This window comes from Alosa alosa, chromosome 14 (genome assembly GCF_017589495.1).
Source record: "Alosa alosa isolate M-15738 ecotype Scorff River chromosome 14, AALO_Geno_1.1, whole genome shotgun sequence".
NCBI lineage: Eukaryota > Metazoa > Chordata > Actinopteri > Clupeiformes > Clupeidae > Alosa > Alosa alosa.
Window position 1 is genome coordinate 12,071,620 of NC_063202.1, and position 12,351 is coordinate 12,083,970.

Here is a 12,351-nt window from a genome sequence, read left to right on the forward strand (position 1 = left end):
ATTTTTATTATTTGGCAGGAAACAGTCACAGATTACAGATATTTACATTCAACTTTATTAGATGTTACAGCTTTTTGGCCACAGTGCTATACAAGTTAGAAAAATACTGTAATACAAGGAGCTATGAAACATTCAGTGCTGCCTGAGGAAAGGACAAATACTGTAATACAAGGAGAAACATTCAGTGCTGTCTGAGGAGAGAGTACCTGAAAGAAAGTACTTAAATGTCCGCACGTCCATCCTCATTTACTGTACTCACTTCCTCCGGCTGTTCTGCACTCATCCTCTTGTGGTGTCTGCAAGGTAGATTTATTATTATATTAAGGTAGTATTTTATTATTATATTAAGGTAGTATTTATTATTATATTAAGGTAGTATTTATTGTTAGCAAGGTAGTATGCATTGTTATAGTAAGCTATCTTTATTATTGTTATAAGCTATATTTATTGTTATACTAAGGTATATTTATAATATTAAAGTAGTATTTATTGTTATAGTAAGGTAGTATTTTATTTATTGTTATACTAAGGTAGTATTTTATTTTATTTTATATAAAATAATACTAAGGTAGTATTTTATTATTTATTATAACTAAGGTAGTTATTGTTATAGTAAGGTATTGTTATACTACGGCCTCGTAGTTTGATAGTCCTCACTTGTCGCTGTGGAGAAAAGAGTCAGCTCAATGGAGCCCCGAAGAACTATAATGGGAAAGATCTTTTTAGGACATTTATTTTTAGAGCCTCGTTCCCTCGCATTGTGTTTTGCATTCCCTCACAATACTTTTGCGCTCCCTTTTGCGAGAGAACGCGAAGGGGGCTCTAAAGATAAATGTCCAAATAATTCCCACTATGGTCCTTTAGGGGCTCAGTATAAATGTAATGTAAATGTAATCTATGGAATAATTGTCAACTAAAGTTACAAAGATTCACCTGTAGATAAAGAAGATCACTTGCACAACTGTATGCTCTGCTGGTTGGGCACAGGCTGGACGTGTATCGGTCACAATGCTTACTGTCACATCTGAAAAGACAAGAGTTGTATTCCACACTTAACTGCATTGACCAGGAAACCCTTCATTCTGAACATTCCACAAAATTCAATGTGCCATTGAGCCGTAATGAGAAAACAGGCTGCCTTTATTCCTCCCTAATCTGTAGGTATGCAGCAGCCAACCCCTTTAATTAGACTGTAATCTGTGCTCAAATCTACTTAATAATCTTCTGAAAATTCACTAAAAACATTAAGGGTGTCTAATGGTGGATCAGGATGAGCAGCAGAGAACATTTTGTTATGGTTATGGTTATTGTTATTGCATTTAGCAGACGCTTTTGTCCAAAGCGACTTACAAAAGCTGTGAGAGAGTGGTCAGGTCAGGTCAGCGCAGGACTGAGTTACCAATTATCCAGCACCTTTACAGCCAGTGCTGCAGGACCAACTATCCAGCACTTTTACAGCCAGTGCTGCAGGAGAAAGGCCAAGTGGATCTCTTTTCACCCTCCTGCCATCTGGTAGAAGCTACAAGAGCCTGCAAACCTGTACCAGCAGATAAAGAGACTGTTTGTGGATAGAAACTATCAGGATGCTGAACTGTCACTTCACTCTCTCATAATGTGTTCAGATGACACCTCTGCACTTTTTAAATATTGTTTCTTTTCTTCTCTTTTTTTCTTATGTTTCTAATACTCACTCACTCTTCAATATCAGAAATGAATACATTCCCTTAATTAGTATTTCATTTACTCCTCTTTAAAGTTGAGCTGGATCTTGAGCACAAAAAAAATTGCATTACTGATACTATTTATGAGTACATGACAATCAAACGTATGAACTTTGAATTGTGAATTGTGTGGGTGCGTGTGTTTTTAAGTTGTTTTTGAGGCAAAGGTTCCATGAAGAACTCTCAAGGACCAATAGTGCACTGTCTATAAAATAAAAAAAACCCAATAGAGTTCACACTCCTCTGTGCAATTCATATTTAGTGTCACCAAACTACTATAAGAGCTCTATTGCAGTGGTTCTCAAACTGTGGTACGGGTACCACTGGTGGTACGCTGACTCCTTCTAGTGGTAATCTACTCAAGGAGTCTCCAAGAATGTTTTTTTATAAAGATGACATAATCACTTCAAATGATATCAAAATATATATAATTCAAAATCCTTAACTACGCAATCAATGAAAGCAAATTTAAACTATTTTTTTGTTATGAAAAAAGTAAGCCTATATTTGTTTTTAAATTAGCCAATAGGAGCCAATAGGCCTACTAGTTTAACTGAATGGAGCATTAGCAAATGGTTGACAAGCAAAGCTGTGATGGCAAGCAAAGAAAAAGGAAGCGAACATGATGGATCAAAAACATTAATGCACTCGCTCCAAACAGGAAGTATTAGAAAAACAAGTGTGGAGAATATGTGGAGCAGAAACTGAAATTGGTGACAATGAGCCCAGCCCATGTGACTAGTGAAGCTTCCATGGCACCTGCCAGCAACAAACGACACAGAACAGTATGTACAATATACAATATGTGAAATTGGCAATAAAATACAATATGTGAATTGCATTTTAATGCCAGTCATAATAGCCTACTTGGAGAGTCAATTGTTTTCTTAGGTGGTACTCATTGTGAAAAGTTTGAGAACCACTGCTCTATTAGCCTAGAAATCTAGACGCACCCTATAGCAGCAGCAAATGTCATTTGCAGCCAGGGCACTGCTCTATAGCCTTTATCAGACACAGGATCAATGAATGGAACAGACATGGGTCATTCTACAAAAACGTGCCATTTTATGTCCCTCAAACAAAAGTGTCTTGCAAAGCTGAATTAACAATTATTTTATATTTTAGGAAATATAATAATGGTAAAAATAAATTATTTACTTTTTAAGAATTCATCATTTTTAAAAAAAAAATGATTTTAAGCACTTTTCGTATTAGGAATATTGCAAAAGCTGTAAAAATGGCTTGTTCCTCGGTATGACTTGTCTATTTACAGTTTTGCTCTGTCTGACAGAAGGGGACAAGCTAGTTTTGTCAACCCTGTTACCACAAAATCATGGATTAAAAAATAATTTGATTGAAAATTTAAATGTAAATATTTAACAGCATTTTAACCTCTCTTGAATGCACACCATGTGGTGTTATGGTGTCCACCACATGGCTAGTAATGGCTGCCAATAACAATATTTCATCAAACCTGTTACTGTCAACTCTGTTACTGTCAATCCTAAAATCTAATAATTCATGTGTTCAACATCAGAATTATTTATGTAACTCATAATTATTTGTATAATATTCATGAATAGTTACAAGAGCACTCATATTATTTTATAATAATATATGTTTTTTTTTTGTAACAGGGTTGACATAGCACACATACCTCCATTGACTATTTGTTAAATAAATAAATAAATAAATAAATAAATAAATAAATAAATAAATAAATAAATAAGATAGCCTGAGATGGCACCGCATGTTTCTCTGAGAGGTAAGAATCTACTTCATCCAAATAGGTGCTTCAAGACTTTAAAAACTACTTTGAAAATTAGATATTTTGAATGCAAAATGGCACGTTTTCGTAGAATGACCCACATAGCAAAAAAGCTCATTTTGAGAACTATAGTTTGCATTTTGATGTCCAGTGGGTAATTATTGATTGAAATCACACAATGATTTGACGACAGGATGTGTTGTTTGAAGGCAAGATTTGCTTTTGCTGCATGTTTAAGTGTTTTGAGAGAGTAACAGCCGCAAGCAAAATGTGTTATTTTGGCCAGCTTTTGTTCAGACGCGGGTGTTAACTGTTTCGAGAACGTGAGTTGACACAAGCATCAAAACCATCGAGAAAAACTGTAATTACCGGGACCTAAGTAGGCCTATTATTTCACATGTGAATGGTGGAATGACTTGTTGAATCCAATCCTGACTCCATCTATGCCCAATTCTAACCACCAGGGCGCGACGTGTGTCCATAAATATAAGGTAGTGCGATGTTTGCCCCAATGTGAACATGTTGTTCCAGAACTTATTTTACAGTTATTTCCTGCCCTGCACATAGACCAGCCTGCCCGAAAACTTGTAAAATGTAGGTTCTGGGAGACACAATTAAAAACAATTCTGTAAATGCATCACATAATATACTTCCCGAATCTAGAGGGCCTAACCGAACCCATGATCAGTACACTAATTATTGTAGCCTAATGGTAAATCCACTAACCTTTGCTGCGTCCTAGCCTACTGTGGGTAGGCTGTTCTGTCATGTCTACATTGCCACCGGTGGCCCTTACGCCCACCACTCTTCGCCTTGCCCCTCCCCAATGCTAGGGTCTCCCGGAAAACGCAACTCACAGGTCGGCAGAAATATGAGCATGACTCGCGTCACAAGTCAGAGGATTTCGTAAGGAGGTTGGGATTTGAAGAAAACTAGCGAATAATTAACCTGGAGGCACAGTTGTATTTGATGTGTCTTAAGTCTGTCATCAATCAAATAGGTTGGGCTGTTGCTACAATGTAACATTTATGGTAGCCTAATGTTAGTTGATTAACTAACTCGTTACTTGTTAGCGGATGTGCAGACCTAGACCTGGCTTTGGGAAGAAGACGCCGTTTACCACAGAGAAGCGTTAGCCAGCTAGCTAGTTTCAAGTAACTTTTGAGGTGGTCTTACTGTTAAGACTAATACATTCTACTGAGGAATATTGTTAATGTGAGAAAGTTTGTGGGTTTAATCGGATTTGTGTAGGTGTAACTGTATATCGAAAATGTCAAGGACGTTACCTGCTTCTTCGTGAGAAAGTCTTGTAATGGAAGTAACAGTTCAAGTCGCTTGAAAAGTTCCATCGACCGAAAATGAGACATACGTGGGCTAGCGAGAGCTATGTTAGGTAGCTAGTAAGATTGTGAAGTCTTTGGAACGTTAGCTCCCTTGGCACGGGGTTAATATTTGACTTGTGAAGTTAGACTGACATGTTCACTAGTCGAAATAATAACGATATTACCGTTAGTAGATAACATTGTAGGCGTTGATACTTCAGCCGATTTAACGGTGCATTTCTTGGTGTAGTTAGATAGTACTAAATTGTCTTAAATTATGCGCGATTCAAATCTGAATTTCGGTGTTCTTCACAGAACGTGCAAATTGCTTGTCTTTTTCTGCTTCGTGTACATCTCAGCCACTTTAGTTTACTATGCCAAGTCCGTTAACTTTCGACTCGCGTTTGTGCAGAATCATCAAAGTCACAGTAAAACAGAGTCGAGTAAACTCGAGGCAAAAGACGCTGGCGCGTCTGAGTTAATAGTCACATTAGGGTCCAATTTCTCCGAATCCTCCGAACCGGGGCACAAAACTCTGGAGCAATGCCCCGACCCCTCGCCTCTTCTGGGTAAGTGCACGGACGGTCGGTTTTTTTGTTTAGATAGCTGCTAAACTAATTTGAGAATGTTTCCTGGCTGTGCGGCTAGGCTGGGGCAGACAGAGTTAACACACCCTCCTCTGACTTATATTGGGGTTAATAAGTCACATATGTTTCCATCAGCAGCGACATACTGTTGGTAATATGGCTCTTGGCTAAAACCTTGCGCAATTACTCACATATATACATGCATGTTCAACTTAAGTGTCGTCTCCGTATCAAAAATTTTACTTTTTCTGTTGTGATGCTCCCATATCAATGCGATCTGCTTAGACTACAGACTGCCCCGGTTTCTGGGTGAGAGGGATTTTGTTAGTTGGTTGTCTGACACACACACACACACACACAGATGTTTATGCAGCTGTGAACAATGTTGCTAACGTGCCTCTGCGCCTCCCTCTGTCTGTGTGTGTGTGTGTGTGTGTGACATGTTGATCCGCATGAACTCCGGCTGATGAGCGCTGTTGGGGTCCGTTAAATCACTTAAACACCATGTGAGACCGTGCTCATGTTACACACTGGACAGGGCAGAAGTGTTAGAATTCATATCTGTTGAATGTGCTGTGTGTGTGTGTGTGTGTCTGTAACATGAGCAGGGGTGTTAACTAGATGCATCTAACACACACCTTCTGTTATGCTGCTGACCATTACATGATTTGTTGTACTCACACACACACACACACACACACACACACACACACACTTTGCGAATTTCCTGATGGTAGACAGTGTGATTTAAAGTGTGTCTGCTCGCCCTGACTTCTCTTCCTCTCTCCCCCGGCTGTCCTTCTATCTCTCTCTCTCTCTCACCATCCCTCTCTTTCTCTCTTCCCCCTTCTCTCTTCCTTTCCCTCCATCTTTATCTCCCAGTTGGGCCGTTGCGGATCGAGTTCTCGTCTCCGGTGAGCTTGGACACGGTGCGGCATGAGAATACGGAGCTGCATGAGGGAGGGCGCTACACGCCGCCGGACTGCGTGGCCCTGCAGAAGGTGGCCATCATCATCCCCTTCCGAAACCGCGACGAGCACCTCAAGTTCTGGCTATACTACCTGCACCCAATCCTACGCAGGCAACAGCTGGACTATGGGGTGTATGTCATCAATCAGGTACACACACACACACACACACACATACACACACACACACTCTCTCAAAGAGTTATCCTCAATCAGACGCCACCAACATGACACAGATACATAGGAACACACACACACACACACACACACACAGGTAGCTCGCGGCCTCCCTCGGCATCAATATCAGAGGCAGTGTCAGCCGATTTTGCCAGGGTTTCAGTCCCGAATGTATTTTGCAAAGTTGATTGACAAATATAAAAACATTATTCCGATCGTGCATTGAAGCCTTGAGATGAGATGAAGCAATTTATCAAACATACAGACAGAACAGGACACGGATGTTCTCTCTCTTTCATGCAGCAGATCATACTTGAACATAACCTTACCACAAAACATAATTTGGAACGACTACTTCGTGAGATAGAGGGAGAGGGAAAAAGAGAGAGGGAGATCAACATAATCTCCCTCATTGATTCAATCAATGTGGTGCAAATGAGGCTAGAGTTGGTGGATTAATCTATCAACAGTGAGAAGAAAGCAGGCAAAATGTGAATTATGAGAACCGTTTAGACTCTATGGGCCAAGCCCCGAATGTTTTCAGCTGCTAGTGACGCCCCTGGTCAATATCTCATGCAATAATCTGCCACCAGATTTGCCTTTATCATAAAAGACAAGATGATAATGATTAAAATCCAACCATCTGTCACAATAGCCTTTAGCCCTAATAGACATGTTTGCTTCCTGAAGGTCCCTAATAAAAAAACATTTTACTACGGTTTCCTTTTCCTTTGGTTACTACAGGAGGCTTACGGAGCAGTACAATACTTAGTTTAATAGAATGGCTTAGAAAACACTAAATTACTTGCTTTACTGAATTGTGCTAGTTTATGTAATGAAGATTTGTGAAATATCACTTTCAGGAGGCTGCTCCTTACTGGGCGTTTTTCGATCATCAGAGAACGTGTTCTTGAACTGGTGCCATTCAGAATTATTTGAACCTTGGTGCTATCTAGTGAACCAACCTGCATTTCCATCAGTTTTGAAGAGAACCAAGGATGCGTCATCAACAATGGGTATTGCATGCATAAACAAAAGTTAATGACATGCATAAACAAGTGATAATATGACAGTTGTCCCGTAAAAACGGCAGAAATTAGCTGTGTGATGCTAGTTAACGCCTACAGTGTAAGACTAGTTGACTAGTTTTGTTTACGCATGGCAACGTTGATATGTGGAAATATATGCATATTTCACCTTATTGCACATAGTGTTGCTTGAAAAGACCAGGGCTTAGCTGAAGTTCTGCTTTTTAAAAGAAGGTTATTTCCTGCAACTTCCTTTCCCAGGATTGTAAACGTCTAATTTTAGGGAAAAATATCAATCCCTACCAGGCTAATCCCTATAGGCATTTCATATATCAGATAGTAGCTCACTGTACACACTCACCGTACACACACACACACACACACGCGCACACACACATACATGGATATGCTTATTGTGTCACATGGACACAAGGACACATCACTACCGCCATATCACTACTCTCTTTGTGTGTGTTTGGGAAATGACAGGCATTTCCCTATTGAGTCATGCAGTGTTCCCACCTTAATGATGCTAACCTGTTTAGATTTCATCATAAAAGGTCTCTCTCTAAATCATACACACACAGTTAATCTGTAACAGGTGTTATCGTGAGTTCAGTCCCTGGACCCCTCCCTCATCCTACACACCTTATGCACACACACACACACACTCACACTCGCACACACACACACTCTCGACTTGTTTTACGCATACATGTCCCTCCCTATGCATTTACAATCTTTTTCTCTGTCACACACATCCAGTACACTCCCATTCCAACACACATCATACATGCACACACACACTCTGGATGGTGACGGGAGGCTGAACCAGGGCTTTGAGCTCTCGCACCTCTTTGTTTGAGTCTTTGCGTGGACCACAGGAATTCCCCCTCAGTGAAAATGCCGTGCCCCCAAGTGTGTGTGGACTTCAGTGTGTTTGTGTTGGTCAACAGCATTATGTCCCAAATATGGTTCCGTTTTGAAGCCCGACTTCTTCCAAATCTCCAAGTGACTGTTAGAACGGCCCCTAACCCAAACACACATCCGGTTTCAAGTGGCTGTTAGAACGGCCCCTAACCCAAACACATGTCCGGTTCTCAAGGCTGTCCTCCTTAGAATCCTCTTAGAACCTTCTTCTGAACCTCAGCGACTGGGAAAGGCTCGGACACTGTGGGGTGTTGGGTCATACTTGGTGAGGGAGGGTGTGTGTGTGTGTGTGTGTGTATGTGAGGGGTAATCCTGTTGTTGTTAAACAAGCTTACTGTCGAGCTGCTTTGAATTTTATTGTTACACAGGTCACACCTAGAACAACTTGGTCAGCTGAGGAGAAGAAGCAGTTTGACTAGAACACGTTAAACTATCTGTAGTGAAACCGACTTGAGTTAATAATTACCGCTTACACCATGTCTCTCACTGTGTGTGTGTGTGTGTGTGTGTGTAGAGATAGATAGATAGATAGATAGATAGATAGATAGATAGATAGATAGATAGATAGATAGATAGATAGATAGATAGATACTTTATTGATCCCCAGGGGAAATTCAAGGTGTGTGTGTCTGTGTGTCTGTGTATCTAAGTGTGGATTGTGAGTATTGGACACAGTGATTGCTTTCACCTACCCTGTTTGCTATCGGTAATTTTGTGTAACTGTTTGGCACAGATCACATCCGATCATGGCAGATTGCAGGCATTAAGTTATTAAATATTAAAGGGACACCAGGCAAGCCTGATGCTTTTTCTTTACGTAACTCCCCCTCGCTTCGGTCTGAAGCTCTTTTCCTTTTTTTTTTGCATCTTCCGTCCAAGGGTTTTAAGCTGCTTCTTCACGGCTCTGCCATTATACACCGCGTTTGCAACAATCGCTAGCGTTTTCGTTAGCCTGCCTCTCTGCTGTGGATGCAGGATGTAAACTGATCCTGCTTCGGTCGGCGGATACGATACACTGAACTTGCAAGCGGGATATTCTTCCTACAGGCAGTAGGGGCGGGTGAGCGAGTCTTCATTCGCCCTGTAATGAGTCATTTAACCATATACCGACTTACGAAGAAGAGTAATTAACACGAAAACATTGCCTGGTGTCCCTTTAAAGATAAATGTTACAGAAGCTTTTAAAGACTCTGCCAAGTGGCATATAATCACAATGCTGCATAATCATAACTGGTGTTTGCACTGTGTCCTCTCTGAGGACAGCAGTGACAAGAAGACGCATGAAATCCACCGTGTGTGTGTGATTTAGACTTGCCTGTCTAGGCTGATGAAATGTTGCCTAAAAGGGGGGTAGAGGAGATTGAAGCAGGGTTTTACTGAAAAGAGTGTGTGTTTTCTCTGAAAAGAGTGTGTGTTTTCTCTGTCAGTCTGGTGTGTATGGATGGGTTTTGTCTGATGGATCTGTCATGTAAAAATGCCATATGACAAGAACAGGCCCACACTCGCATACCGCCCCCCCGCCACTGAGTCCAAAGGGAACACACACTGCACACCTGAGAGAGTGTGTGTGTGTGTGTGTGTGTGTGTGTGTGTGTGGGGCTCGATGGTGTTTTATGCCCCCAACGTCGTCTTTCAGGCAGCGCTGCCACCGCTGACTTAAAGGCGCCTAATCCTAAACCTAACCCCAACCCTAACCTTAACCCATGCCTATCCCTAGTGCCTTCCAGGCAGCGCTGCCTTGAAGACAACGTTTGGGGCATAAAATACCAAGAAACGTGTGTGTGTATGTGGGGGCAGGATGATTTAAGCGACCTCTGAGCAACATTAAAAACATTACAGGTGTGAACCATAGAATGGTGTCGCAAATGCAGCATAAAACCTAGACTACATGGATCTCAATGTTAGCAGTTTACTTTACCTGAAGTTTCTCAGTTGCTAGTTATCAAATTCAAGGGCTGTAATATGGCTTTTAGTCCAATTAAGGGATTGGCTGGAATATGCTAAATATAACTTTATAGCTGTAGCAAAGAGGGACAAAAGCAGCCTCCCATCATACTCCCGTTTTCTTCTAAGGTAGAACGCTACTGATAACTTCCATTCATGCTTGTTTACACCGAATAGCCTACAAGCTAAAGTAGAAAACTAAAGTAACATTGCCCCATCAATGCAGATAAATGTAAGGATCCCTGTGTTGTAGACTAGTCTACAAAAAACAGGCTATTTGCCTGTCTTTCACATCAAGTGTTTATTTGCCTGTCTTTCACATCAAGTAGGCTACATCTTAAAAACAACACCGTTACGTTAGCGCCTCACACAGGTGCTAAAGCTGTTACACCGTTACATTACAATGAACTTTCTTCTCTGAATGACCTGTTTCAAATGAAAAGCCTCTCAAAGACATATGGCCTCTTCAGTCATGAACTAAATAAACACATTTTAGGCCTACATTATCAAGAATATGATTTATAAACAGATAAATTGCTTTAATTAAATAACCTATTATGGGGTTATTTACAGTAAATATCCTTGATTATGCTATGCTGAGTTGTGGAAGGGAAATGAGCTGTTTGTTTTAGTAGTAGTTGGCTTGAAGTATGGAATTAGATGGATAGATCACCATTTGGATTTGCAACAGATGGATTCACAAATAAATTACATTTTGCAGGATACTTGATATACAGGCTAAATGCAAATATGACAATGCATGATATTAAAACAAAATATAGACTATAACAGACCAAAAATAAAGTAGGCACTAATATGCTTTAAATTTTGTTTCCTGTAAATGTTGTCAGTCATTTTGAATCTTTGCAACTGGTGCATTGGCCTGTTTGGCTGATGGCTTGAAACGTTAGAAAAAAGTTAGTGTAGAGCCCTGCACTTTCTTACAAAGCCCATCCTGTGATTGGTAATCGGTATCAGCAGATACTGATTTTCAGTGATCGGTATTCGGATTGGTAACCAAAAGCACTGATCGGAGCATCCCTAATTCCCACATACTCCGTCATCATAATGGCTTATCTAAGGAACAGGCCGCATGGTGGCTTAACTAAAGAACGAAACTATGATTCCCACATCCTCAAGTCATCATAGTCGCTTAACTAAGGAACAGGCCACAACAAATCTGTTTTTAGTGGATGGATTGAGAGAATGATGGTTTGGAAAATTCCCAGCCGATTAGAGGACGTTGGGTTGGAAAGCCCCCAGGTGTTTAAAGAACAGTGATTTGAAAAGTTAAGTCTTCAAAGGTCATTAGTTTGGAAAGCTCCCAGGTGTTTAAAGAACAATGATTTGAAAAGGTAACAATCATTAAAGGACGTTAGTTTGGAAAATTGTTCAAAGAGTTCTCTCTCTCTCTCTCTCTCTCTCTCTCTCTCTCTCTCTCTCTCTCTCTCTCTCTCTCTCTCTCTCTCTCTCTCTCTCTCTCTCTCTCTCTCTCTCTCTCTCTCCAAACCAACGAATAAACAAAGCAACAAAAAAGCAGATAAACAAAGGCCTGGAAACAAATAGCACATAGAGGGCCCAGCCAGAGCCAGAGTGGCACCCCAAAACAGCACTGACGAGGCAGAGTGGCACCCCAAAACAGCACTGACGGGCCAAGTGGCACCCCAAAACAGCACTGACGGGCCAAGTGGCACCCCAAAACAGCACTGACTGGGCAGAGTGGCACCCCAAAACAGCACTGATCAGAGTGGCACCCCAGAACAGCACTGATCAGAGTGTCACCCCAAACAGCACTGAGAGGGCCCATCAATTTATAAATAAATGTGTTATGCTACCTCGGTATTCATACTGACCGTGCAAATGCAAAAGGAAAAACAGCCTGGAACTGTAGTTTTAGCGCTAGCCT

General features: G+C 40.9%; 1 protein-coding gene and 1 long non-coding RNA gene across 3 annotated transcripts in view; one reads left to right on the forward strand and one right to left on the reverse strand.

Annotated features, from left to right (window-relative positions):
- On the reverse strand, positions 1-4,852 carry LOC125307468. 2 transcript variants are annotated; one of them, XR_007195721.1, is made up of 4 exons: positions 4,776-4,852; positions 1,351-1,537; positions 934-1,024; positions 1-296 (listed from the first exon to the last, which is right to left on the reverse strand). It is a non-coding gene; the product is annotated as an uncharacterized LOC125307468 (long non-coding RNA). The 2 variants fall into 2 exon arrangements; XR_007195722.1 differs by lacking the exon at positions 4,776-4,852 and adding an exon at positions 4,216-4,277.
- Positions 4,379-12,351, forward strand: part of b4galt1l (DP-Gal:betaGlcNAc beta 1,4- galactosyltransferase, polypeptide 1, like) — a 19,777-nt gene continuing 11,804 nt past the window's right edge. Inside the window, exons 1-2 of the mRNA XM_048263462.1 lie at positions 4,379-5,380; positions 6,281-6,516. Of these exons, the coding sequence (XP_048119419.1) occupies positions 5,089-5,380; positions 6,281-6,516 (528 nt within the window). The 5' untranslated portion in view covers positions 4,379-5,088. The remainder of the gene's footprint in view (positions 5,381-6,280; positions 6,517-12,351) is intronic.